Source organism: Pleurodeles waltl, chromosome 9 (assembly GCF_031143425.1).
Source record: "Pleurodeles waltl isolate 20211129_DDA chromosome 9, aPleWal1.hap1.20221129, whole genome shotgun sequence".
NCBI classification, from domain to species: Eukaryota; Metazoa; Chordata; class Amphibia; order Caudata; family Salamandridae; genus Pleurodeles; species Pleurodeles waltl.
Genome location: NC_090448.1, coordinates 2736619 through 2759546, shown reverse-complemented (window position 1 = coordinate 2759546; position 22928 = coordinate 2736619). Strand labels below are relative to the sequence as shown.

Sequence of the window (22928 nt, the reverse complement as noted above, 5' to 3'; positions counted from 1 at the left end):
AGGCGGGGTCTTTGATGCTTGTTCTTCTTGATCCGCTCCCGAGGTGGGGTCTTTGATGCTTGTTCTTCTTGATCCACTCCCGAGATGGGGTCTTTGATGCTTGTTCTTCTTGATCCGCTCCCCAGGCGGGGTCTTTGATGCTTGTTCTACTTGATCCACTCCCGAGGCGGGGTTTTTGATGCTTGTTCTTCTTGATCCACTCCCGAGGCGGGGTCTTTGATGCTTGTTCTTCTTGATCCGCTCCCGAGGCGGGGTCCTTGATGCTTGTTCTTCTTGATCCATTCCCGAGGCGGGATCTTCTTCCGCTTGTTCTTCTTGATCCACTCCTGAGGCGGGGTCCTTGATGCTTGTTCTTCTTGATCCGCCCCCAAGGCGGGGTCTTTGATGCTTGTTCTTCTTGATCCGCTCCCGAGGTGGGGTCTTTGATGCTTGTTCTTCTTGACCCACTCCCGAGGCGGGGTCTTTCATGCTTGTTCTTCTTGATCCATTCCCGAGGTGGGGTCTTTGATGCTTGTTCTTCTTGACCCACTCCCGAGGTGGGGTCTTTGATGCTTGTTCTTCTTGATCCACTCGTGAGGCGAGGTCTTCTTCCGCTTTTCTTCTTGATCCACTCCAGAGGCTGGGTCTTTGATGCTTGTTCTTCTTGATCCATTCCCGAGGCGGGGTCTTTGATGCTTGTTGTTCTTGATCCACTCCGAGGCGGGGTCTTTGATGTTTGTTCTTCTTGATCCGCTCCCAAGGCGGGGTCTTTGATGCTTGTTCTTCTTGATCCACTCCAGAGGCGGGTCTTCTTGCGCTTGTTCTTTTTGATCCACTCCCGAGGCTGGGTCTTTGATGCTTGTTCTTCTTGATCCACTCCCGAGGCGGGGTCTTTGATGCTTGTTCTTCTTGATCCACTCCCGAGGAGGGGTCTTTGATGCTTGTTCTTCTTGATCCGCTCCCAAGGCGGGGTCTTTGATGCTTGTTCTTCTTGATCCACTCCAGAGGCGGGTCTTCTTCCGCTTGTTCTTTTTGATCCACTCCCGAGGCTGGGTCTTTGATGCTTGTTCTTCTTGATCCACTCCCGAGGCGGGGTCTTTGATGCTTGTTCTTCTTGATCCACTCCCGAGGAGGGGTCTTTGATGCTTGTTCTTCTTGATCTGCTCCCAAGGCGGGTCTTTGATGCTTGTTCTTCTTGATCTGCTTTCGAGGCAGGGTCTTTGATGCTTATTCTTCTTGATCCACTCCCGAGGCGGGGTCTTTGATGCTTGTTCTACTTTATCCACTCCCGAGGCGGTGTCTTCTTCCGCTTGTTCTTCTTGATCCACTCCCGAGGAGGGGTCTTTGATGCTTGTTCTTGATCTGCTCCCGAGGCGGGGTCTTTGATGCTTGTTCTTCTTGATCCACTCCCGAGGCGGGGTCTTCTTCCGCTTGTTCTTCTTGATCCACTCCCGAGGCTGGGTCTTTGATGCTTGTTCTTCTTGATCCACTCCCGAGGCGGGGTCTTTGATGCTTGTTGCTCTTGATCTACTCCCGAGTAGGGTCTTCTTCCGCTTGTTCTTCTTGATCCACTCCCGAGGCGGGGTCTTTGATGCTTGTTCTTCTTGATCTGCTCTCGAGGCGGGGTCTTTGATGCTTGTTTTTCTTGATCCATTCCCGAGGCGGGGTCCTTGATGCTTGTTTTTCTTGATCCACTCCCGAGGCGGGGTCTTTGATGCTTGTTCTTCTTGATCCACTCCAGAGGCGGGGTCTTTGATGCTTCCCGAGGCGGGTCTTCTTCCGCTTGCTCCTCTGAGGTCCCGATGATGGACATCAGAGAGAACCCCACAAACAGAGAAAGACGTATTGCTCACCTGAGATGCTTCCTCCGAGTCTGCATTTTCAGCACGAACCTCCCTTCCAAGTGCAGGTTCGGGACTGTTTAAAGCAGCCTGACTCCGAGACTGCAGGCTCTTGATCTGCTGCGGGTGCAGCCTACAAGTGTCACAGATGTGTCCGCTGCCTCTTTGGGGGCCGTATTTTCTGTTGTTTTTAGCTTTAAACTGTTAAACAGTGCAGTGTTTTAGTTACATGCTAAATGACTGAATTAGTGGACTAAATGCATTTAAAAAACAGGAGACAGAATGTGTTGCCTCTTGTATGGACGTTTTCTTTTATTTAATGAGTTATAATATGAAATACATTTTTAAAAAGTCCCCCAGAGATAAAACACAAGCTCACATTTCTTCTACTATTTTGGGATTCAGAGAGATTCTGACTGAAAGCTAAAATGACATGTACGTAACCTTCCCTTTAACTCTCTGCTACTTTTGTTCAGAATCTTTTGCTTTTTAAAGTCGGGCACAATCATTCCAAAACAGTGTACAACAATTTCATAAATCAAAAGTTATTTCAACTTGGTTTGTGTTTATTTTGTCTCTATTCATACTTTATACTTGAATATAATGTGTCATTCACATGTATAACATTTAGAATACTATTTGTTAATTATTGTTTTAATTGAACAGATGAGCCAGAAATGAACAAAAAAAGAAAATCAACAACTTTTAAATCAATTCTTGGAACAGCATCAGCGGAAATGCCATTTGGAAACAACAAAGTAAAAATGTTTCATGCTCCTGAGAGTGAAGAAGACTATCGTCGCCAGTTGTGGCCAGATGTTACTCAAGAACTAGAGACAGAAGGAACTTCTCATTGCAACAGTGGTTTTAGTAAGGCCGCACATTTCCATTTGCTTCAGGAGATTCCTCAGATACAAAGATCAGAATATGATGACTCTGGGACACACACAAACCACACAACTTATGCTTGTCAATCAAGCACACAAGGCGAGAGCCAATACTCCTGCCTTATGTGTGATAAAAGTTTTAGTAAAAAGGACACTCTTTTTAAACACAAAAGAATCCACTTGGGTGTGAGACCATACCAATGTCATGAATGTGAGAAAAGCTTCATTAGGAATGACAATCTTATAGTCCACATGCGCACACACACGGGCGAAAGACCATATCAGTGCAACATGTGTGAGAAAAGCTTCAGTCAGAAGGGGATTCTCAGCAGACATCAGGCGACCCACATTGGAGAAAGGCCATATCAATGTGCCGAGTGTGAGAAAAGCTTCAATCGGAAGGGGAATCTCAGTGCACACCAGAAGATACATATCCAACACAGATTGTCATCTTAGGTGCAAATATTCAGAGCAAAGTACTTTGTGGGCCTTTCATCTTGCTGTTGCTATTGGCAGGTACCTTCAGTACAAATTTCACAAACTCCAGAAGAAAGAGGTTTGTAGAAGGCTTCAAACAGGCAAAGCCAAATCGATATTTCCTGGACCCTTTTGAGTAATGAATTATCTCTCCTCTGTTGTAGACATGGAGCTTGGCCGTAAATAAGCAGGTGCAGACACTTGTATACAATTCTGTATGGTGGGTAACATTTAAAGGTGCTGATAATTATGTGCAAACACTGTTTGTCAATGTAATATAATTACGCACTTTGACTTTCGTTACAAGTTTTGCAGAATGCGGTGTGGTAGTTACCAAATCCATTAAGTACTGTTAGCCTGGGGTGAGGTATTTACCAGGTGTGGTAAATACCTTACATTCCTAGCTCTGGCCCTGAAAGTGAGGCATAACATCCAGTATTGGGATTTTAGCCTGTTGAAATCACTTGTTTTCTTATTTTTCAGGACTTTTTCCCCAAAACAAATGCCTGCAGGTCTGCAGTGTGGAAATCTGCCGGGGGAGATAGTGAGGGTGTGGTAGTGTGCATTTTCACCCATGGTGCCCTCCCTCGTGATAGTTCGCTCTACAAATCAACATTACAGAATTATCACACAACCAGAATTCTGATCCCTTCGCTAACCTGTGCCCAGGGATTGTAATTTAGTTCTGAACACGCCCCTTCCTAATACTTAATCGCAAAACCCAAATTGCTATTTGGCAACAAGTTACTGAATTGCAATTTGGGCTTTGTGCATCTCAAAAAGTATTTTTCTAGTTGCAAACGGGCCAATTCTGCAAATCGGCCCATTGGCGACTAGGAAAACGCTTTGTACATGTGCCCCTCAAAGTCTTTAGCTAAGTACAGAATGCAGCATTAAAGAGCCGGAGTAAGAAACACTTGATAAATAAATAAAGGTGAACAAGAAACTAGAATCATGCACATCACAGAGGAAGCCAGAGTGACACCTGCAGCCTCTGTGACCAGGGAAACAGACTGCCATGCGTCACCCAACGTGTACAAGGGACCCACAGCCACTTGCCATCGCCCCCGTGCCACACTCTGCCTCTTTATGCCATGCGACCGACCAGTGACGTGGAAGTCCAGAGCATGCATGCATCTCTTTGCCAACCAGAGCCACATATTGCTTTGGGCTTTTGAGTGAGAGCTGGTTATCTGACTCCGAACAAAGCTAAAGGGTCCTGCAGTTCTGAATGTGATGAGTTCTACAAATCCCAGAAATCCTTCCCTGAGCCCCTCCAGAGATTTACATCAGTATGAGACGGAGGCAGCATTTTATTCCATGCACAGCCTGTGTGGATCGATTTCAGCTTGAAGCAGGTTTTAGCTGTCTGGCTCTTCTGAAGTTGTAAGGTCTGTTGATTTCAGAGGCTGTGTTCTCACGAGAAATGCTGGTTTTCTCGATGCAGAGCTGCTGTCGTCATTGCCTTAAGACAAGTTCTGAGGAGGCCTGACCCCAGTGACAATGGCATCAAACTATGCACCCTATATAGACCAGGCCAGTTGACACATGCCTGTCCCGGATGGGAAAACTCATAAATGTTCCTCATGCTCTGTTATAAAACTCCCAGCATGTGAGAATTTTTTTTTTACCTACCAGAAGCATACCACTACTTTGGGGGTTCGTCTTTGGAAAACAAAAAAAACACTTGTTTTTAGGTCGAGCGTTAGCATTTGGCCTGCTGTATACTAAAGTATACAGTAGAGTGAGTTCCAGAGTTTTGATTTGTTAGTTGCAGTGTCCTTGCTTGCTATTGGTCAGTTCTGCCTCTTTGTCCTGCCTTTTTTCACTTTGGGAGCAGCACAAAGTACTGTGTAATTATGCTATGTCCTGTTTATCTCTTCTGTAAGGGACTTTTTTTTGGCATTTGCCTGCTTCACCTCAACAGTGTGGGTGTTTCTTGCGTCCCTGCTCCCCACCAGCTCCCTCTGTAAACATAAACCACAGCAGAGGGGGGCTTTTCCAGGGCCAGCTCACCCTCGCTCTCTTCCTTTTGTTATTTTTAGTCTGTCTGGCAATAAAAGTCCAGTTAGTAATTTACAATGCTATGAGCTCTAACTCGAGCAAACACGAGTTTGCATTCCAAATGCTTGTAATCGTTTGTGGCAGCGCGATCTCGCTTGGCAGAAGTCGAGCGCTTTGCATAACATCAACGATGTAGCCCGAGACATGTTCTCAACTCAGAGAAGTATTTACCAAGCTGTTTTACAGCTCTTTTTTATACTGTATCTTAAACTTAAACGGGCTTCCCCCATCGTACTGGTACCCCTACCATTCTTCCAGACCTCTACTCTCCTAATTCCTACATATTCACTCACGTAACTTTGCTTGTGGTGCTGTCTTTATTTCCCACTGACTTAGATACGCCCCTTGCGCTAGACCTACGTCATGACATATGAGCTTTAAAACATTTAATAGAATCCAAGCCTCAACCTGGGCCTGTTGTCAGCGGTGGACCGTAGATATTTTTCTCCAATAAATATTTTCTTGTTGAAAACACACTGGCACAAAGGAGAAATAATTTTATTAGGTGTTCGGTTCAGTTCTAGTGTGCCTTCTTAGTAGAACACAGTGAGTATATTCCCTTTAATGCTGTACAGATATTTTAACTGTACGAGTTCAGGAACACAATTTCAAAGAAACTCTTGCGTTTTTTGAGGCATCTAAAAAAATACATCAAACATCTTGGCCAGTATATGAAAATGTTTTGGAGCAACGCACCTCTAATGCGGTACACCAAAATAAGGAGTTGTTCATTGGAGAAGTAGGAACAAATACATTTCGCCAAACATTTAGTTGTGAGTTCAAGTTTTTCAGCAGTAAAACACAAAATTTAATTCTGTTCCTATGTGAATAGCAATACTCACTCTTTCTGGTACCTGCTCCTCAGGAACACGGCGCAGTATGTATGTTCTTTGTTTGTCCTTCTCCAAGATTTCTTATCAAAATATCTTCTAAGGACAGTAAATGTGATCGCTTCCTTCCCCCTCACAATGACGAAGGGATCTTTAATTGCAAGTTTGTCTTCACATCCCACTGTACTGTACGACAAAACGTCTTACACAGGATGTCATTGAGGTTTGCAGAAACAACCACGCGTTCACTTTTGTCACAACTTCCTCTTTGCTCATCCCTGGTTATTTTTTCTTTGAGGTCGAAATCAGTCGTAAGGTTAAAGGAATGTAACTTGAGGATTTTTTATTCAGTTTGTTTGTTGATGGTTAAACTGTTAAACTATTGTTATATTTATGTACAGATTGTAGGTTAAATCATTACGAGGTGTTGCCTCTCCTAGCAAGAACATCATCCCTTTACCCAGCGGCAGCCACCACTCTGCAATTATGGTTCAGCTGCACTTTCCTTCGAAAGGGCTTTTTTCATTTGCCTATACCTTTGGCTCCCAAGGCAGAGCTGATTAGATGTGCTGCTCCCTTAATGTATGCAGATAAGGTCCTGCATTCCAATTTTAAAAATATTTAAAGGGGTTTAAAATTAAAGGGCGTAAAAATGATGTGTTTTTCCATTTTAATTTGCATAGGAACTATTAGTCATCGCTAAACTAAAACCGCTGAAGGGATTTACCCCCCGCTTGGACTTCATCCAGCTGCTGACGTACACATTTTGCTAATACCCCTGAAAATGGTTGACGCACTTTATTTGGTGGTTAAAATTTCATTGTCAATGTCAATCGGCCATGCTGTGGCACAGAAAATATCATAAAGAGCCAAGGCTGAGGTCTCAATCCTCACATTCCTTCATGCTAAGTGCTGTTTTTTCCTTTGCGTAGTGGAGGGGATAGGAACTGAGAGTGAATCATATCCGAGCTGGTGGCATGGTCTGGACAACTCAGACCCCTGCATTATGCTGGTTTCTGGTTCCCTCTGTCCGCTACACACACAGAGACAGAAGAGTCCAAAGTATTCACGCATCGGACCTCTCTTTTAAGCCAAGGGTGAAGTGTGGCTGATAGGCAGGATTGGCCACTTGGGCTTCTCCTTCAGGCTCTCCTAGGAGGTCACCTTCTCTTATGGTTGTGTCAGGGAATGATCCAAGGAGCACAATTCTTATAGGTTAAACTTTGTAGACATGGGGGGTCATTACAACATTGGCAGTAAAAGCCACTAACTGCAGTGCAGAAGCCCGCCAACACACCGCCGCGGCTGCGGAAATCCGCCACAGCTATTATGACCCACAGCTCGGAATCAGCCAAAATTCAGACACCCACACAAGTCCGCCACACCAAAGGTCAGTGATAAACTGGCGATAACAAAACCTCCACTGTCACGCCAACAGAAACACACCCACACTATCATGACACACGAATCCACGCGGCGGTCTTTCAACCGCAGTATTCCGTTGACGGTACACACCGCCGCGCTCAAAATACACACACATTTACAAAACACAGCCCCATTGGACAATTTGAAACACACACACCTGATACACACACACCACTCCCACACACCCATTACAATATAAAACACACACCCACATCACCCTAAAACTCCTACGACCACAATTACCGAGAGAAGGCCAGAGAGAGACACCACAAACAACTACCAAGCATCCACAGGCACACAATACCATCACCCACAGAACTTCCACGCACCTCACACAACACACCACTAAATATCACCCCACTTATCACTACACAAACGACCCCACGCATCACCAACACCACCCCATGGCACGGCAAAGACACCCCAAGTTCTCTGAGGAGGAGCTCAGGGTCATGGTGAAGGAAATCGTCCAAGTAGAGCCACAGCTATTCGGATCACAGGTGCAGCACACCTCCATTGCAAGGAAGATGGAGCTATGGCGCAGAATAGTGGACAGGGTCAACGGAGTGGGACAGCACCCAAGAAATCAGGATGACATCAGGAAGAGGTGGAACGACCTATGGGGGAAGGTGCGTTCCGTGGTCTCAAGACACCACCTTGCGGTTCAGCGGACTGGCGGCGGACCCCCACCTCCTCCCCCACAACTAACAACATGGGAGGAGCAGGTCTTGGCGATTCTGCATCCTGAGGGCCTCGCAGGAGTAGATGGAGGAATGGACTCTGTTAAGTCAACTCTTAACTATTACATCCCCCCCCCACCTGTATGCCATACATACACCCACCCTACCCTCACCCCCATCACTCCAACTCCTCACAAATGTCCTAACATCAGAAACCACCCATCCCAACACCAAGCCCTGCATACAACAACAAAGCATGGACACCCATCACCAAAGCATGGCCACTGCACATACCCATACACCCCCTAAACCACCATCACACAAGGTCCCACACAGGAATGCAAGCACTGGGGTACACGTTCACCCACCTATTGCACACCATGGCACACAAATCAAATCAAATCATTAACATTTATAAAGCGCGCTACTCACCCGTGCGGGTCTCAAGGCGCTAGGGTAAAAGGGGGGGGTTACTGCTGCTCGAATAGCCAGGTTTTTAGGAGTCTCCGGAAAGTGGAGTGGTCCTGGGTGGTCCTGAGGCTGGTGGGGAGAGAGTTCCAGGTCTTGGCCGCCAGGAAGGAAAAAGATCTCCCACCCGCCGTGGAGCGGCGGATGCGAGGGACGGCAGCGAGTGCGAGACCAGAGGAACGGAGGAGGCGGGTGGGGACGTAGAAGCTGAGGCGTCGGTTGAGGTATTCCGGTCCCTTGTTGTGGAGGGCTTTGTGTGCGTGTGTGAGAAGTCGAAAGGTGATCCTTTTGCTGACTGGGAGCCAATGCAGGTGTCTCAGGTGAGCGGAGATGTGGCTGTTGCGGGGTACGTCGAGGATGAGGCGTGCCGATGCGTTTTGAATGCGTTGCAGGCGATTTTGGAGTTTGGCTGTGGTCCCGGCGTAGAGGGTGTTGCCGTAGTCCAGGCGGTTCGTGACGAGGGCGTGGGTCACGGTTTTTCTAGTGTCAGCGGGGATCCAGCGGAAGATCTTGCGGAGCATGCGGAGGGTGAGGAAGCAGGCGGAGGACACGGCGTTGAATTGCTTGGTCATGGTGAGAAGAGGGTCCAAGATGAAGCCGAGGTTACGGGCGTGGTCTGTGGGGGTCGGTGCGGTGCCGAGGGCCGTGGGCCACCAGGAGTCGTCCCAGGCGGACGGGGTGTTGCCGAGGATGAGGACTTCCGTTTTTTCAGAGTTCAGCTTTAGGTGGCTGAGCCTCATCCAATCTGCGACGTCCTTCATACCCTCTTGTAGGTTGGTCTTGGCGCTGGCGGGGGCCTTGGTGAGGGAGAGTATAAGTTGGGTGTCGTTGGCGTAGGAGGTGATGATGATGTCGTGCTTGCGAACGATGTTGGCGAGGGGGCTCATGTAGACATTGAAGAGTGTCGGGCTGAGTGATGAGCCTTGTGGGACGCCGCAGATGATCTTGGTGGGTTCTGAGCGAAACGGAGGGAGGTAAACTCTTTGGGAACGGTTTGAGAGGAAGGAGGTGATCCAGTCCAGGGCCTGGCCTTGGATCCTGGTGGAGCGGAGGCGGGTGATTAGGGTGCGGTGATAGACGGTGTCGAAGGCAGCCGAGAGGTCGAGGAGAATGAGGGCGACTGTTTCACCGTTGTCCATCAGGGTTCTGATGTCGTCAGTGACTGAGATGAGGGCGGTTTCCGTGCTGTGGTTGGTTCGGAATCCGGTTTGTGAAGGGTCGAGCAGGTTGTTGTTTTCCAGGAAGGTGGTCAGCTGTTTGTTGACGGTCTTCTCAATAACCTTGGCTGGGAAAGGCAGAAGAGAGATGGGGTGGAAGTTTTTCAGGTCGCTCGGGTCAGCCGTAGGTTTCTTTAGTAGGGCGTTGACTTTGGCGTGTTTCCAGCATTCGGGGAAGGTAGCAGAAGAAAAAGAAGAGTTGATGACGGTCTGGAGGTGCGGGGCGATGATGTCGTCGGCTTTGTTAAAGATGAAGTGAGGACAGCGGTCCGAAGGGGCGCCGGAGTGGATAGAGTTCATGATGGATTTGGTTTCTTCAGTGTTGATGTGGGTCCAGTTGTTGAGGGTAATGGCCGGGGGTGCGGGTTCGGTGGTGTTATGTTGGGTCTGTTGTCTGAAGCTGTCGTGGAGGTCGCTGATCTTGCGATGGAAGAAAGTGGCGAGGGATTCGCACAGATCCTGTGAGGGCGTGACGGTGTTGGCGTTGGGGTTGGAGAACTCCTTGACGATGCTGAAGAGTTCTCTGCTGTTGTGGCTGTTTTTGTCCAGTCTGTCGGTGAAAAAGTTCTTTTTAGCAGTGCGGATCAGGCGGTGGTGTTTGCGGGTAGCGTTCTTGAGGGCGGTCATGTTGTCCGTGGTGTGGTCCTTGCGCCAGCCCTTCTTGAGGGCGCGACAAGTTTTCTTTGATTCTTTGAGGGTGTCAGAGAACCAGAGAGGTTTTTTGGTGTTGGTCTGTCGATGTGTGCGTTTGATGGGAGCAAGGTTATCTGCGCAGTTGGAGATCCAGTTTGTGAGGTTGAGGGCTGCGTCGTTGGGGTCGGTGGTGAGGGTGGGTTGGTTGGCGGCGAGTGCTGAGAAGAGTTGCTCTTCGGGGATCTTGTTCCACTGTCGACGCGGGATGGGTTGAGTGCGGAAGTGGCGGGTCTCGCGTCGGAATGTGAAGTGGACACAGCTGTGGTCGGTCCAGTGTAGAGCGGAGGTGTGGCTGAAGAAGACGTGTTTGCTGGCGGAGAAGATAGGGTCAAGCCTGTGTCCGGCGATGTGGGTGGCGGTGTTCACCAGTTGTTTGAGGCCGAGGTTGGCGAGGTTGTCGAGCAGGGTGGTGGTGTTGGGGTCGTTGTTTTGTTCCAGATGAAAGTTGAGGTCGCCTAGGAGGATGTAGTCCGGTGAAGCGAGGGCGTGCGGGGAGATGAAGTCGGCGATGGCGTCGCTGAAAGGGGCGTGCGGTCCGGGAGGACGGTAGACGAGGGATCCTCTGAGGGTGGTCCTCGGGTCGGTGCGAATCTGAAAATGCAGGTGTTCAGCGGCGAGAGGGGTATCTTCGGTGGAGGTGGTGACGCTGATGGAGTCTTTGAAGACGATGGCGATACCTCCTCCTACTTGGTTGGTGCGGTCTTTTCTGGAGATCTTGTAGCCTTCGGGGATGGCGGTGGCGATGTCTGGAGCAGAGGAGGCGTTCATCCAGGTCTCCGTGATGAAGGCGACGTCCGGGGCTGTGGAGTCCAGGAGGTCCCAGAGTTCAACGGCGTGCTTGTGGACGGAACGAGCGTTGACCAGGATGCACTTAAGGTGGTTGATGGCGCGTGGGCTTGTGGTCGTGGTAGTTGCGTGGTAGAAAATGCGTTTGCAGGAGTTGCAGGCGAAGGGTCCATGGGTGCGTTTGGGGTGAGCTTGGAAGCAGGTGTTGGAGCGTCCTGGGTTGAGGGCGTGGAGGGTGGTGGGGTCGTAGCGGATCAGCGGGGCTTGGGAGAGCTGGGGACCAGGGGTCGTGGCGCTGGGCGCGGGCCAGGCACGGACGGGCGCAGACGGGCTTGCCTCTGGCATGCCTCCGGCGCGCGGACGCGCAGCGGCCGCCATATGAGGTAGGAGGGGGGGAGGGGTCAGCTGGGGGCGAATGGGAGCTGGGGGGCGGGGGCATGCAGGATGTCGCGGCGGGAAAGCGCGAGGGAGGGGGGGACAGGTAGAGTGAGAAGAGCTTGGGAAGGGGGGTTTAAGGGTGGAGGGGGGTGAGTGTTAGGAGGTTTAGGAGATTAGGGAGAAAGATAGGAGTAGGGTTGTGAAGATAGGGGAGGGGGGGTTGTAGAGGTGGGTGAGGGTGAGAGGTAGAGTGAGAGGATAGGAAGATAGGTAATAGAGGGGGTGGCGGGAAGGGGGGGAGAGATAGAGAAATAGATAGAGAAAATAGATAGATAGAGAAATCGATAGATAGAGAAATAGATAGAGAGATAGGTAGATAGGAGGAGGTGGAGAGTGAGGGAGTTAGATAGTGGGATAGAGAGATAGGTAGAAAGGAGGAGTGAGGGAGGTAGATAGTGAACGGGTTAGATATGGGTGATAGAGAGGTTGAGGCGAGTGAGGGAGGGGGATGAGGCAGGAGCAGGAGGGCAGGCGCGGGGAGAAGAAGACGGAGGAGGCAGAAGAGCCGAAGGCAGAAGATAGAAGACAGAAGACAGAAGAGCAGAAGACCGAAGGAACAGAAGAACAGAAGACCGGAAGAACAGAAGAAAAGAACAACACAGAAGAACACAGAGGAAGATACAGAAAACAAAGAACAGAAGGCAGAAGACCACAGAAGAAGATGAGGAAGAAGAGAGGCGACAGGAGAGGCTGAGAAGCACACAGAAGAGAGAAGACGGGGAAAAGAAGAGTACAGAAGAAGATTACAGACGAGGAGCGAGGAGGAAGAACAGAGAAGAAGAAAAGAAGCAGGAGAGAGGGTGAGTAGCGCGGGGCAGAGCGAGGGGCTGGGAGGTGGGGGGTACTTACTGTGAGGTGGGTCTCAGGAACCTGGAGGAGCTGGAGGAGCTGCAGCGGCAGGGGGAGCGACCTACCCTTGGGTCAAGGGTCGCTACCACTGTCGCGCAGCGGCCGCCATATGAGGTAGGAGGGGGGGAGGGGTCAGCTGGGGGCGAATGGGAGCTGGGGGGCTGGGGCGTGCAGGCGGTCGCGGCGGGAAAGCGCGAGGGAGAGGGGGGACAGGTAGAGTGAGAAGAGCTGGGGAGGGGGGTTTAAGGGTGGAGGGGGGTGAGTGTTAGGAGGTTTAGGAGATTAGGGAGAAAGATAGGAGTAGGGTTGTGAAGATAGGGGAGGGGGGGTTGTAGAGGTGGGTGAGGGTGAGAGGTAGAGTGAGAGGATAGGAAGATAGGTAATAGAGGGGGGGCGGGAAGGGGGGGCGAGATAGAGAAATAGATAGAGAAAATAGATAGAGAAATCGATAGATAGAGAAATAGATAGATAGAGAGATAGGTAGATAGGAGGAGGTGGAGAGTGAGGGAGTTAGATAGTGGGATAGAGAGATAGATAGACAGGTAGAAAGGAGGAGTGAGGGAGGTAGATAGTGAACGGGTTAGATAGGGGTGATAGAGAGGTTGAGGCGAGTGAGGGAGGGGGATGAGGCAGGAGCAGGAGGGCAGGCGCGGGGAGAAGAAGACGGAGGAGGCAGAAGAGCCGAAGGCAGAAGATAGAAGACAGAAGAGCAGAAGACCGGAGGAGCAGAAGAACAGAAGACCGTAAGAACAGAAGAACACAGAAGAACACAGAGGAAGATACAGAAAACGAAGAACAGAAGGCAGAAGACCACAGAAGAAGATGATGGAAAAGAGAGGCGACAGGAGAGGCTGAGAAGCACACAGAAGAAGAGAGAAGACGGGGAAAAGAAGAGTACAGAAGAAGATTACAGACGAGGAGCGAGGAGGAAGAACAGAGAAGAAGAAAAGAAGCAGGAGAGAGGGTGAGTAGCGTGGGGCAGAGCGAGGGGCTGGGAGGTGGGGGGTACTTACTGTGAGGTGGGTCTCAGGAACTCAGGAACCTGGAGGAGCTGCAGCGGCAGGGGGACCGACCTACCCTTGGGTCAAGGTTCGCTACCACTGTCACGCAGCAGCCGCCATATGAGGTAGGAGGGGGGGGTCAGCTGGGGGCGAATGGGGGCGGGGGCGTGCAGGAGGTCGCGGTGGGAAAGCGCAAGGGGGGGGACAGGTAGAGTGAGAAGAGCTGGGGGAGGAGGGTTTAAGGGTGGAGGGGGTGAGTGTTAGGAGGTTTAGGAGATTAGGGAGAAAGATAGGAGTAGGGTTGTGAAGATAGGGGAGGGGGGTTGTAGAGGTGGGTGAGGGTGAGAGGTAGAGTGAGAGGATAGGAAGATAGGTAATAGAGGGGATGGCGGGAAGGGGGGAGAGATAGAGAAATAGATAGAGAAAATAGATAGAGAAATCGATAGATAGAGAAATAGATAGATAGAGAGATAGGTAGATAGGAGGAGGTGGAGAGTGTGGGAGTTAGATAGTGGGATAGAGAGATAGAGAGATAGGTAGAAAGGAGGAGTGAGGGAGGTAGATAGTGAACGGGTTAGATAGGGGTGATAGAGAGGTTGAGGCGAGTGAGAGAGGGGGATGAGGCAGGAGCAGGAGGGCAGGCGCGGGGAGAAGAAGACAGAGGAGGCAGAAGAGCCGAAGGCAGAAGACAGAAGAGCAGAAGACCGGAGGAACAGAAGAACAGAAGACCGGAAGAACAGAAGAAAAGAAGAACACAGAGGAAGATACAGAAAACGAAGAACAGAAGGCAGAAGACCACAGAAGAAGATGAGGAAGAAGAGAGGCGACAGGAGAGGCTGAGAAGCACACAGAAGAAGAGAGAAGACGGGGAAAAGAAGAGTACAGAAGAAGATTACAGACGAGGAGCGAGGAGGAAGAACAGAGAAGAAGCAGGAGCAGGTGAGTAGCGCGGGCCAGAGCGAGGGGCTGGGAGGTGGGGGGTACTTACTGTGAGGTGGGTCTCAGGAACCTGGAGGAGCTGGAGGAGCTGCAGCGGCAGGGGGATGTAATAAACATCCTTTTATACCCCTGCAGGACCCCTACCCAATGTCACCAGACAGGAGGGTCCACACATGTCCACACCACCAACAGAAGAGGCCCACAGTGATGACAGCAGCTCTGTCCAACAGGATCTAGATGACCAGCCCGGCCCATCGGGGACCTCGGGACAGTCGCTTCCCCTCACACAGTCACAGGCCACTACAGAGCTTTGCCCCTCTGGAAACACCAGCACAGCACTCACCCAGCGGGCCCATACCTCTGTCCCCAGGACACGTCAATCAGCAGTGTGTCCACCACTACAGGGAACCCAGGCTAACCCACCAACCCAACAACACCAGGGACCTGGGGGCAGTGGTAGTGGGCACACGGTCCAGGGGATGGAGGCCCAGGAACACAGGGGAACTGGGAGGGCTGCTGTGTGACAGGGGGAGGACAGTCCGAAGGAACCCACGCTCCACGAGGCCCTCTCCAACATCATGGGAGCCTACCACCACTCCCAGGAGACAATGGCAATGGTACTGGCCAAGTTTCAGGAGACCCAGCGCCTGCAGGAGGAACAGTATTTGGGCTACAGGTAGGAACTCAGAGCCATCAATTCCACCCTGGGCACCATCGTAGGGGTGCTGAAGGAAGTACTCAACACCAGGAGGGACACTGTGGCACAACAAGGGGACCGTGACACTAGCCTAGACGATGAACTGCCCACCACCTCTGCCGGCGCTAGTGGAAAGGAGGCACCGCCACAGGACCACCACACCAGCACCCCACCCCTGCAGAGGGAGAACCACCCAGCAAGCGGTCTCTGAGATCCACAACAAAGACAGAGAACGATACCAAGACCCCCGCCAAGAAATGAGACCACCCTGAATGTCATCTGTCTGTCCCACTTTGTCACCCTGTCCATCCTCAAACTGCCCTAGCTCCACTTCCTATGCCCATTTGGGCAATGCACCTGTGAGACTAATAGACTGAACTCTGCCATGGACATTCCTCCACCATCACCCCTCACCATTTTCCAACCCCACCAATATTGAGCACTTAAATAAACACCCTTGAAGCACAAAACAATCTGGAGCCAGTCTGTGATTTCGAAATAGTGTATTAGCAATTACAGTGTCAAAATGCTCTTTCATATATAGGGGCATATTTATACTCCGTTTGCGCCGGAATTGCGTGTTTTTTTTTTACGCAATTTCGACGCAAAACTAACTCCATATTTATACTTTGGCGTTAGACGCGTCTAGCACCAAAGTCCATGGAGTTTGCGTCATTTTTTTGCATGGACACCTACTTTGCGTTAATTATATGCAAGGTAGGCGTTCCCGTCTAAAAAATCGACTCCGAGGCATGTGCGTCGGATTTATACTCCCGGGCAAAAATCACGCCCGGGAGTGGGCGGGTCAAAAAAAATGACGTACGGACGCTTTTGCGCCGTTTTTTAGCGCCTGCAAAAGGCAGGCGTTAAGGGACCTGTGGGCTCTGAAGGAGCCCAGAGGTGCCCTCCCATGCCCCCAGGGACACCCCCTGTCCCCCTTGCCCACCCCAGGAGGACACCCAAGGCTGGAGGGACCCATCCCAGGGACATTAAGGTAAGTTCAGGTAAGTGTTTTTTTTTATTTTTTTTTGTGGCATAGAGGGGCCCGATTTGTGCCCCCCTACATGCCACTATGCCCAATGACCATGCCCAGGGGACAGAAGTCCCCTGGGCATGGCCATTGGGCAAGGGGGCATGACTCCTGCCTTTGCTAAGACAGGAGTCATTTCTATGGGGGTTGGGAGTGAAAAAAAAATGGCGCAAATCGGGTTGAGGCGAAAAAATTGCCTCAACCTGACTTGCCCCATTTCTTGACGCCCAAGCCCCATATGCCCCTACGCCGGCGCTGCCTGGTGTACGTCGTTTTTTTTAACGTACACCAGACGGCGCCGGCGGCTAACGCCGGCTAACGTCATTCAATAAATACGGCGCCCGCATGGTGCTTCAGAATGGCGTTAGCCGGCGCTAATTTTTTTGACGCAAAACTGCGTTAGTGCAGTTTTGCGTCAAAAAGTATAAATATGGGCCATAATGTCAACATACCTATTTCACACAGCTCTAGTCCATGAGGAAACAAAGCAGATGTCACACAGTGGGACCCACATCTGTGAAATTGTAAGGGAAAGTGACAACTCAGTGACCATACACTGGGTGAAAACGACAGACAGTAGAGAGGTAGTAGTGTTAAAGTACATGTAGTAGGCAGGTTTGTATTCTTACCTGTGTCTCACTGGAAATATTGCAGGATCACCGAGTTCCTGTTGTCTGTGTCCTCTTCTTCTGCTTCCTCGTCTTCGCTGTCCACAGGTTCCACAGCTGCAACAACACCGCCATCTGGACCATCCTCCTGCAGAAAAGGCACCTGTTATCGCAAAGCTAAGTTGTGAAGCATACAGCAGGCCACGATGATCTGGCACACCTTCTTTGGTAAGTAGAATAGGGATCCACCTGTCATATGGAGGCACCTGAACCTGGCCTTCAGGAGGCCGAAGGTCCGCTCTATTATCCGCCGAGTTCACCCATGGGCCTCATTTTAGCGTTCCTCTACCCTTGTCCTGGGATTCCTCACTGGGGTCAGTAGCCATGACAGGTTGGGGTAACCAGAGTCACCTGCAAATGGCGAGGGACAACTGTTAGACACGCACTAACCTGTAGGGATATCCCCAAACCCAGACAACCATTCCCACAGACTTGCTTCCAGGTGCTCACCTAATAGCCACACACGGTGCCTCTGGAGTTGACCCATCACATAAGGGATGCTGCTATTCCGCAGGATGTAAGCTTCATGCACTGAGCCAGGGAACTTGGCATTAACATGGGAGATGTACTGGTCTGCCAAACACACCATCTGCATATTCATGGAATGATAACTTTTCCGGTTTATGTACACCTGTTCACTCCTGCGGGGGGTACCAAAGCCACATGTGTCCCATCAATGGCACCTATGATGTTGGGGATATGTCCCAGGGCATAGAAGTCTCCTTTCACTGTAGGCAAATCCTCCACCTGAGGGAAAACGATGTAGCTCCGCATGTGTTTCAGCAGGGCAGACAACACTCTGGACAACACGTTGGAAAACATAGGCTGGGACATCCCTGATGCTATGGCCACTGTTGTTTGAAATGACCCACTTGCAAGGAAATGGAGTACTGACAGCACCTGCACTTAAATGGGGATTCCTGTGGGATGGCGGATAGCTGACATCAGGTCTGGCTCCAGCTGGGCATACAGTTCCAGGATTGTGGCACTGTCAAGCCTGTAGGTGATGATCACATGTCTTTCCTCCATTGTCGACAGGTCCACCAGCGGTCTATACACCGGAGGATGCCGCCATCTCCTCACATGTCCCAGCGCACGGTGCCTATGAAGGACAACAGCGAGCACAGAGTCAACCAACTCAGAGGTACGTACCCACAGCTTACACAGAACACGAATCATAATCCAATATTTGGTCTGTATGAGTGTTGAGGCAAGGCCTAGGTATGTGTGATGCAGTTAAAAATTAATCCATGTGGGCCCCTGAAATGGCGGCTGCCTGACCTGTAAAGTGGGACAATGGGATGTGAGGTAACTGCGCTGGCGTTGTACACCGTCGCGGTAGGCGGTCGAAGACCGCAGCGCAATGCTGCATTGGTTAACATTGGACCCTATGGGTCCCAGGAGCCAATGACGATGTACGCCGGCGGTGACGGTACGCACCGCCGCGGACGTGACCGCCATTTTCTATCTGTTCAATCACTCGATACCTGATCTTCGACAGGAGAGGACCTACACTGCAAGTGCTGCTGTGACCTCGGTCTGGAAGAGACAATGGCTCGTGCGTCTGGGGAAAGGGCCCCTGCCTTCACATCGGAGGAGTTGGAGAAACTTGTGGATGGGGTCCTCCCCCAGTACACGCTACTCTACGGTCCTCCAGACAAACAGGTAAATACACTATGAGCATGCTATATGGGCTATGCCTGTGTGGAGTGGGGTGGATGAAAGATGGGAGGGGGGAGATTGAGGCGTGCATGAAACGACAGTGGGTGCATGTGCATCATGGCAAGGGTAGGGATGGAGGCCAATGACTGTGACGGTGCATTTGGTAATAACTTTTCTTTTCCCCGTGTACAATTGATGTAGGTCAGCTCCCACCAGAAAAAAGATATTTGGCGTGCCATTGCCAAGGACGACAGACCCTGGGGTTCTACCACAGACGGAGCACCCACTGCCGTAAGAGATGGGAGGACATTCGCCGATGGAGCAAGAAGACGGCGGAGGCTCAGCTGGGGATGGCCTCCCGACGTGGGAGGGTTGCCTGTCGCACCATGACCCCCCTGATGTTCAGGATCCTGGCAGTGGCGTACCCGGAGTTGGATGGGCGCTAGAGGGCATCACAGCAGCCACAAGGGGGTGAGTACACTCTCATTCTGCTGATTTTGCGCGCAGTGGAGGTGTCTGGGTGGGGGAGGTGGGCTTTGGGTTTCCCTAGGCCAGGGCGAGTGTGCTAGTTAGGTCCCCTTGTTCTGGCAAACCCTGTGGCAACCCAAACCCACCTGTGTACAGTGCCAAGTACACCTAGTCAGGCTCCTGTGTCATCCATGTGTGCAGATGTCGTCCATAGCCTTGTAGGCCATGTCCCAGGGATTGAATAGTGGAGGCCAAGCCGCGGCGTAGTGCAGGGGGCTTCTGTGTCTGTCGTGTCCGCCAACGGTAGCGGTAATGCATGCACTCAACATGTCTTTCTTCTGTCGCCTCCACCTCCCCCCCCTTTTTGTGGTCCCCCTGTTCTTGTGTGCATTAGCATCATCAGGCGGAGGAGCAGTGGCACCGGAGCAGGAGGGAGCTGCATCCCACATGGCCATGGAGGGCGACACTACGGCACTTGGAGTTCACCAGTGGGATGGAGGGTGAGGGTAGCTCCACTGTGGGGACAGGAGCTGACACCAGTGACACGGACTCGTTCTCTGATGGGAGCTCCCTTGTGGTGGCGGCAGCATCTGTGACCCCACATCTACAGGTACAGCCGCCAACCCCCCTACCAGCACCGCCCTCCCAGCAGCCCCTCAGCCTTTGCCCCGTGCCCGCTCACCCAGGAGGGTGGGCACCACCTCCGCCCCAGGCACCTCAGGCCCTGCCCCAGTCACCCCTGCTGCCCTCAGTGAGGAGGCCATTGACCTCCTCAGGTCCCGCACTGTTGGGCAGTCTACCATTTTGAATGCCATCCAGGGCAAAGGCAATTGCAACAAACAAGTGCATTCCTGGACGGCATTCATTCTGGTCAGGCGGCCCTTCAGCGAGCTTTTCAGACTCTGGCCTCAGCACTGATGGCAGCCATTGTCCCTGTCTCTAGCCTCCCCCCTCCAACTTCCTCCACCCAGACCCAATCCCCTCTACCTCAGCCTATCCCAAGCACACCTTCAGACCAGCATGCACACACGTCAACACACAAGGGAAGCTCTGGCAAACATAAGCACCACATATCCCACAGGCACTCACGCAAGCATCACACACATGCAGACACACCGACATCCACTGTGTCCCCTCCTCCTCGTCTCCCTCCTCCCTCCCTGTCTTGTCTACACTCACACCTGCATGCACTACATCTACAGCCACTACTTCCATCACCAGCACACCCACTACCATACCCCGCTCACGTGCAGTCACCACCTCCACTGCCATTCACACGTCCCCTGTGTCCTCTCCCAGTGTGTCTGTGACGCCCCCTCCCAAGATACACAAACGCAGGCACACACCCACCCAACAGCCATCCACCTCACGACAGCCTCCAGTGCATGCACCTTCACCCAAAGTCCCCAAACGAACACATCCTACAACCACAACCTCTTCCTCCACTCCCAAACCCCCTCCAGCTACCCGTCCCAGTGTTCCCAAAAAACTTTTCCTGTCCAACCTTGACCTCTTTCCCACACCTCCTCCACCCCGTCCATCTCCTAAGGCCCGACTCTCCAGGTCCCAACCTAGCACCTCAGCCACAACATCTCGGACCAGTGGTGCCTGTAGTCACTGGAATCTGGAGTGCACCGGCCACCAGGGCAGCCAGTGTGGCACAGAGCCACAGCACGGACAGTCCCCCACCTGTCAAGCATCAAAAGTTGGCCAGTGCCCGGCGGGAGAGGTGGAAGTCTCCAGCCACCAAAGCCGCTCCCATGGGTACAGGTGGGAGTGTGGATACAGCTGCGACACCTTCCAAGGTGGGGAAGGGCCACAAAAAAGTCAGCAAGGCTGGGAAGAGCAGCACAGCGGAGAAGACCGCCATCATCCCCGCTGCCCAGGAGGCGACCGCCACCAGCCCTGCTGCCCAGGAGGCCAACGCCACTGGCACAGATGCCCAGGAGGCTTCCCCCAGCACCAGCCCTGTTGCTCAGGAGGCGACCGCCACCAGCCCTGCTGCCCAGGAGGCCACTGCCATCATCCTCGCTACCCAGGAGGCCACTACCAGCACCAGCCCTGCTGCCCAGAAGGCCACCGCCACCAGCCCTGCTGCCCAGGAGGCCAATGCCACCGGCACAGCTGCCCAGGAGGCCTCCGCCGGCACCAGCCCTGCTGCCCAGGAGGTGACCGCCACCAGCCCTGCTGCCCAGGAGGCCACCGCCATCATCCTCGCTACCCAGGAGGCCACCGCCAGCACCAGCCCTGCTGCCCAGAAGGCCACCGCCACCAGCCCTGCTGCCCAGGAGGCCAACGCCACCGGCACAGCTGCCCAGGAGGCCTCCGCCAGCACCAGCCTTGCTGCCCAGGAGGCCACCGCCACCAGCCCTGCTACCCAGGAGGCCACCGCCACCAGCCCTGCTACCCAGGAGGCCACCGCCACCAGCCCTGCTACCCAGGAGGCCAACTCCACCGGCACTGCTGCCCAGGAGGCCTCTGCCAGCACCAGCCCCGCTGGGCCAGACAGGACCGCCAGCAGCTGAGTCACTGCAAAGGACCCAGCCGCAACAAGCACCGCTGAACAGGGCACCGCCGCCACAAGCATCGTGACCAGGGCACCGCTGCCACAAGCACCGCTAAACAGGGCACCACCGCCACAAGCACCGCTGAACAGGGCACCACCGCCAATAGCACCGCTGGCCCATGGGCGCCAAGGGCACTGACGCTACTGAGTCCGTCACGAGCACCAAGCCCCCTCCAGAACCAGTGGAGATTCACATCCACTACCTCAGTCCTTGGCAGGATGAAGCACTCTGGGCACAAAGCCTCCTCCAGAACCAGTGGAGTATCACATCCACTACCTCTGTCCTTGGCAGGATAAAGCACTCTGGGCACAAAGCCCCCTCCAGAACCAGTGGAGATTCACATCCACTACCTCAGCCCTTGGCAGGATGAAGCACTCTGGGCACAAAGCCCCCTCCAGAACCAGTGGAGTATCACATCCACTACCTCTGTCCTTGGCACAATGAAGCACTCTGGGCACAAAGCCTCCTCCAGAACCAGTGGAGTATCACATCCACTACCTCAGTCCTTGGCACAATGAAGCACTCTGGGCACAAAGCCCCCTCCAGAACCAGTGGAGAAAGGCATCCACTTGAGAGACTGTGGCTTTGCACTCCCCAGGATGGAACAGTGGGCAAACCACCCACTTGTTAGACTTGAGAGACTGTGGCTTTGCACTCCCCAGGATGGTACAGTGGGCAAACCACCCACTGTAGAGACTGTGGGTGTTCCCTTCCCCCTGAGGTGCCTGTTTTATTGCTATCTGATGCCCCTGCAGTGTTCTCTCCTTCATGGTCGGGGATTGAGTGTGGGCCTCGCCCATGCAGTGTGGGCCCAGTGTTCCACGGACTTCAATGGAGCACTACCTGGACTACTATTCTTGGTGTATATTTTATTTATAGTGTATATATATATATATTTTTTTTTGCGTCCTGGATTTTAATATATTACAGTGGTTACACTCATTTCCTTTTGTCTTTGCACTCCCCAGGATGGAACAGTGGGCAAACCACCCACTTGTTAGACTTGAGAGACTGTGGCTTTGCACTCCCCAGGATGGTACAGTGGGCAAACCACCCACTGTAGAGACTTGAGAGACTGTGGCTTTGCACTCCCCAGGATAAAGCAGTGGGCAAACCACCCACTTGTTAGACTTGAGAGACTGTGGCTTTGCACTCCCCAGGATGGAACAGTGGGGAACCCACCCACTGTAGAGACTTGAGAGACTGTGGCTTTGCACTCCCCAGGAAGGAACAGTGGGCAAGCCACCCACTGTAGAGACTTG

The 22928-nt window shown here is 52.3% G+C and overlaps 1 protein-coding gene across 1 annotated transcript in view; it reads left to right on the top strand.

Moving 5' to 3' along the window:
• Positions 1–6726, top strand: part of LOC138258684 (zinc finger protein 1 homolog) — a 165952-nt gene extending 159226 nt beyond the window's left edge. Inside the window, exon 7 of the mRNA XM_069205985.1 lies at positions 2487–6726. Within this exon, the coding sequence (XP_069062086.1) occupies positions 2487–3163 (677 nt within the window). The 3' untranslated portion in view covers positions 3164–6726. The remainder of the gene's footprint in view (positions 1–2486) is intronic.
• Positions 6727–22928: the final 16202 nt, after the last annotated feature.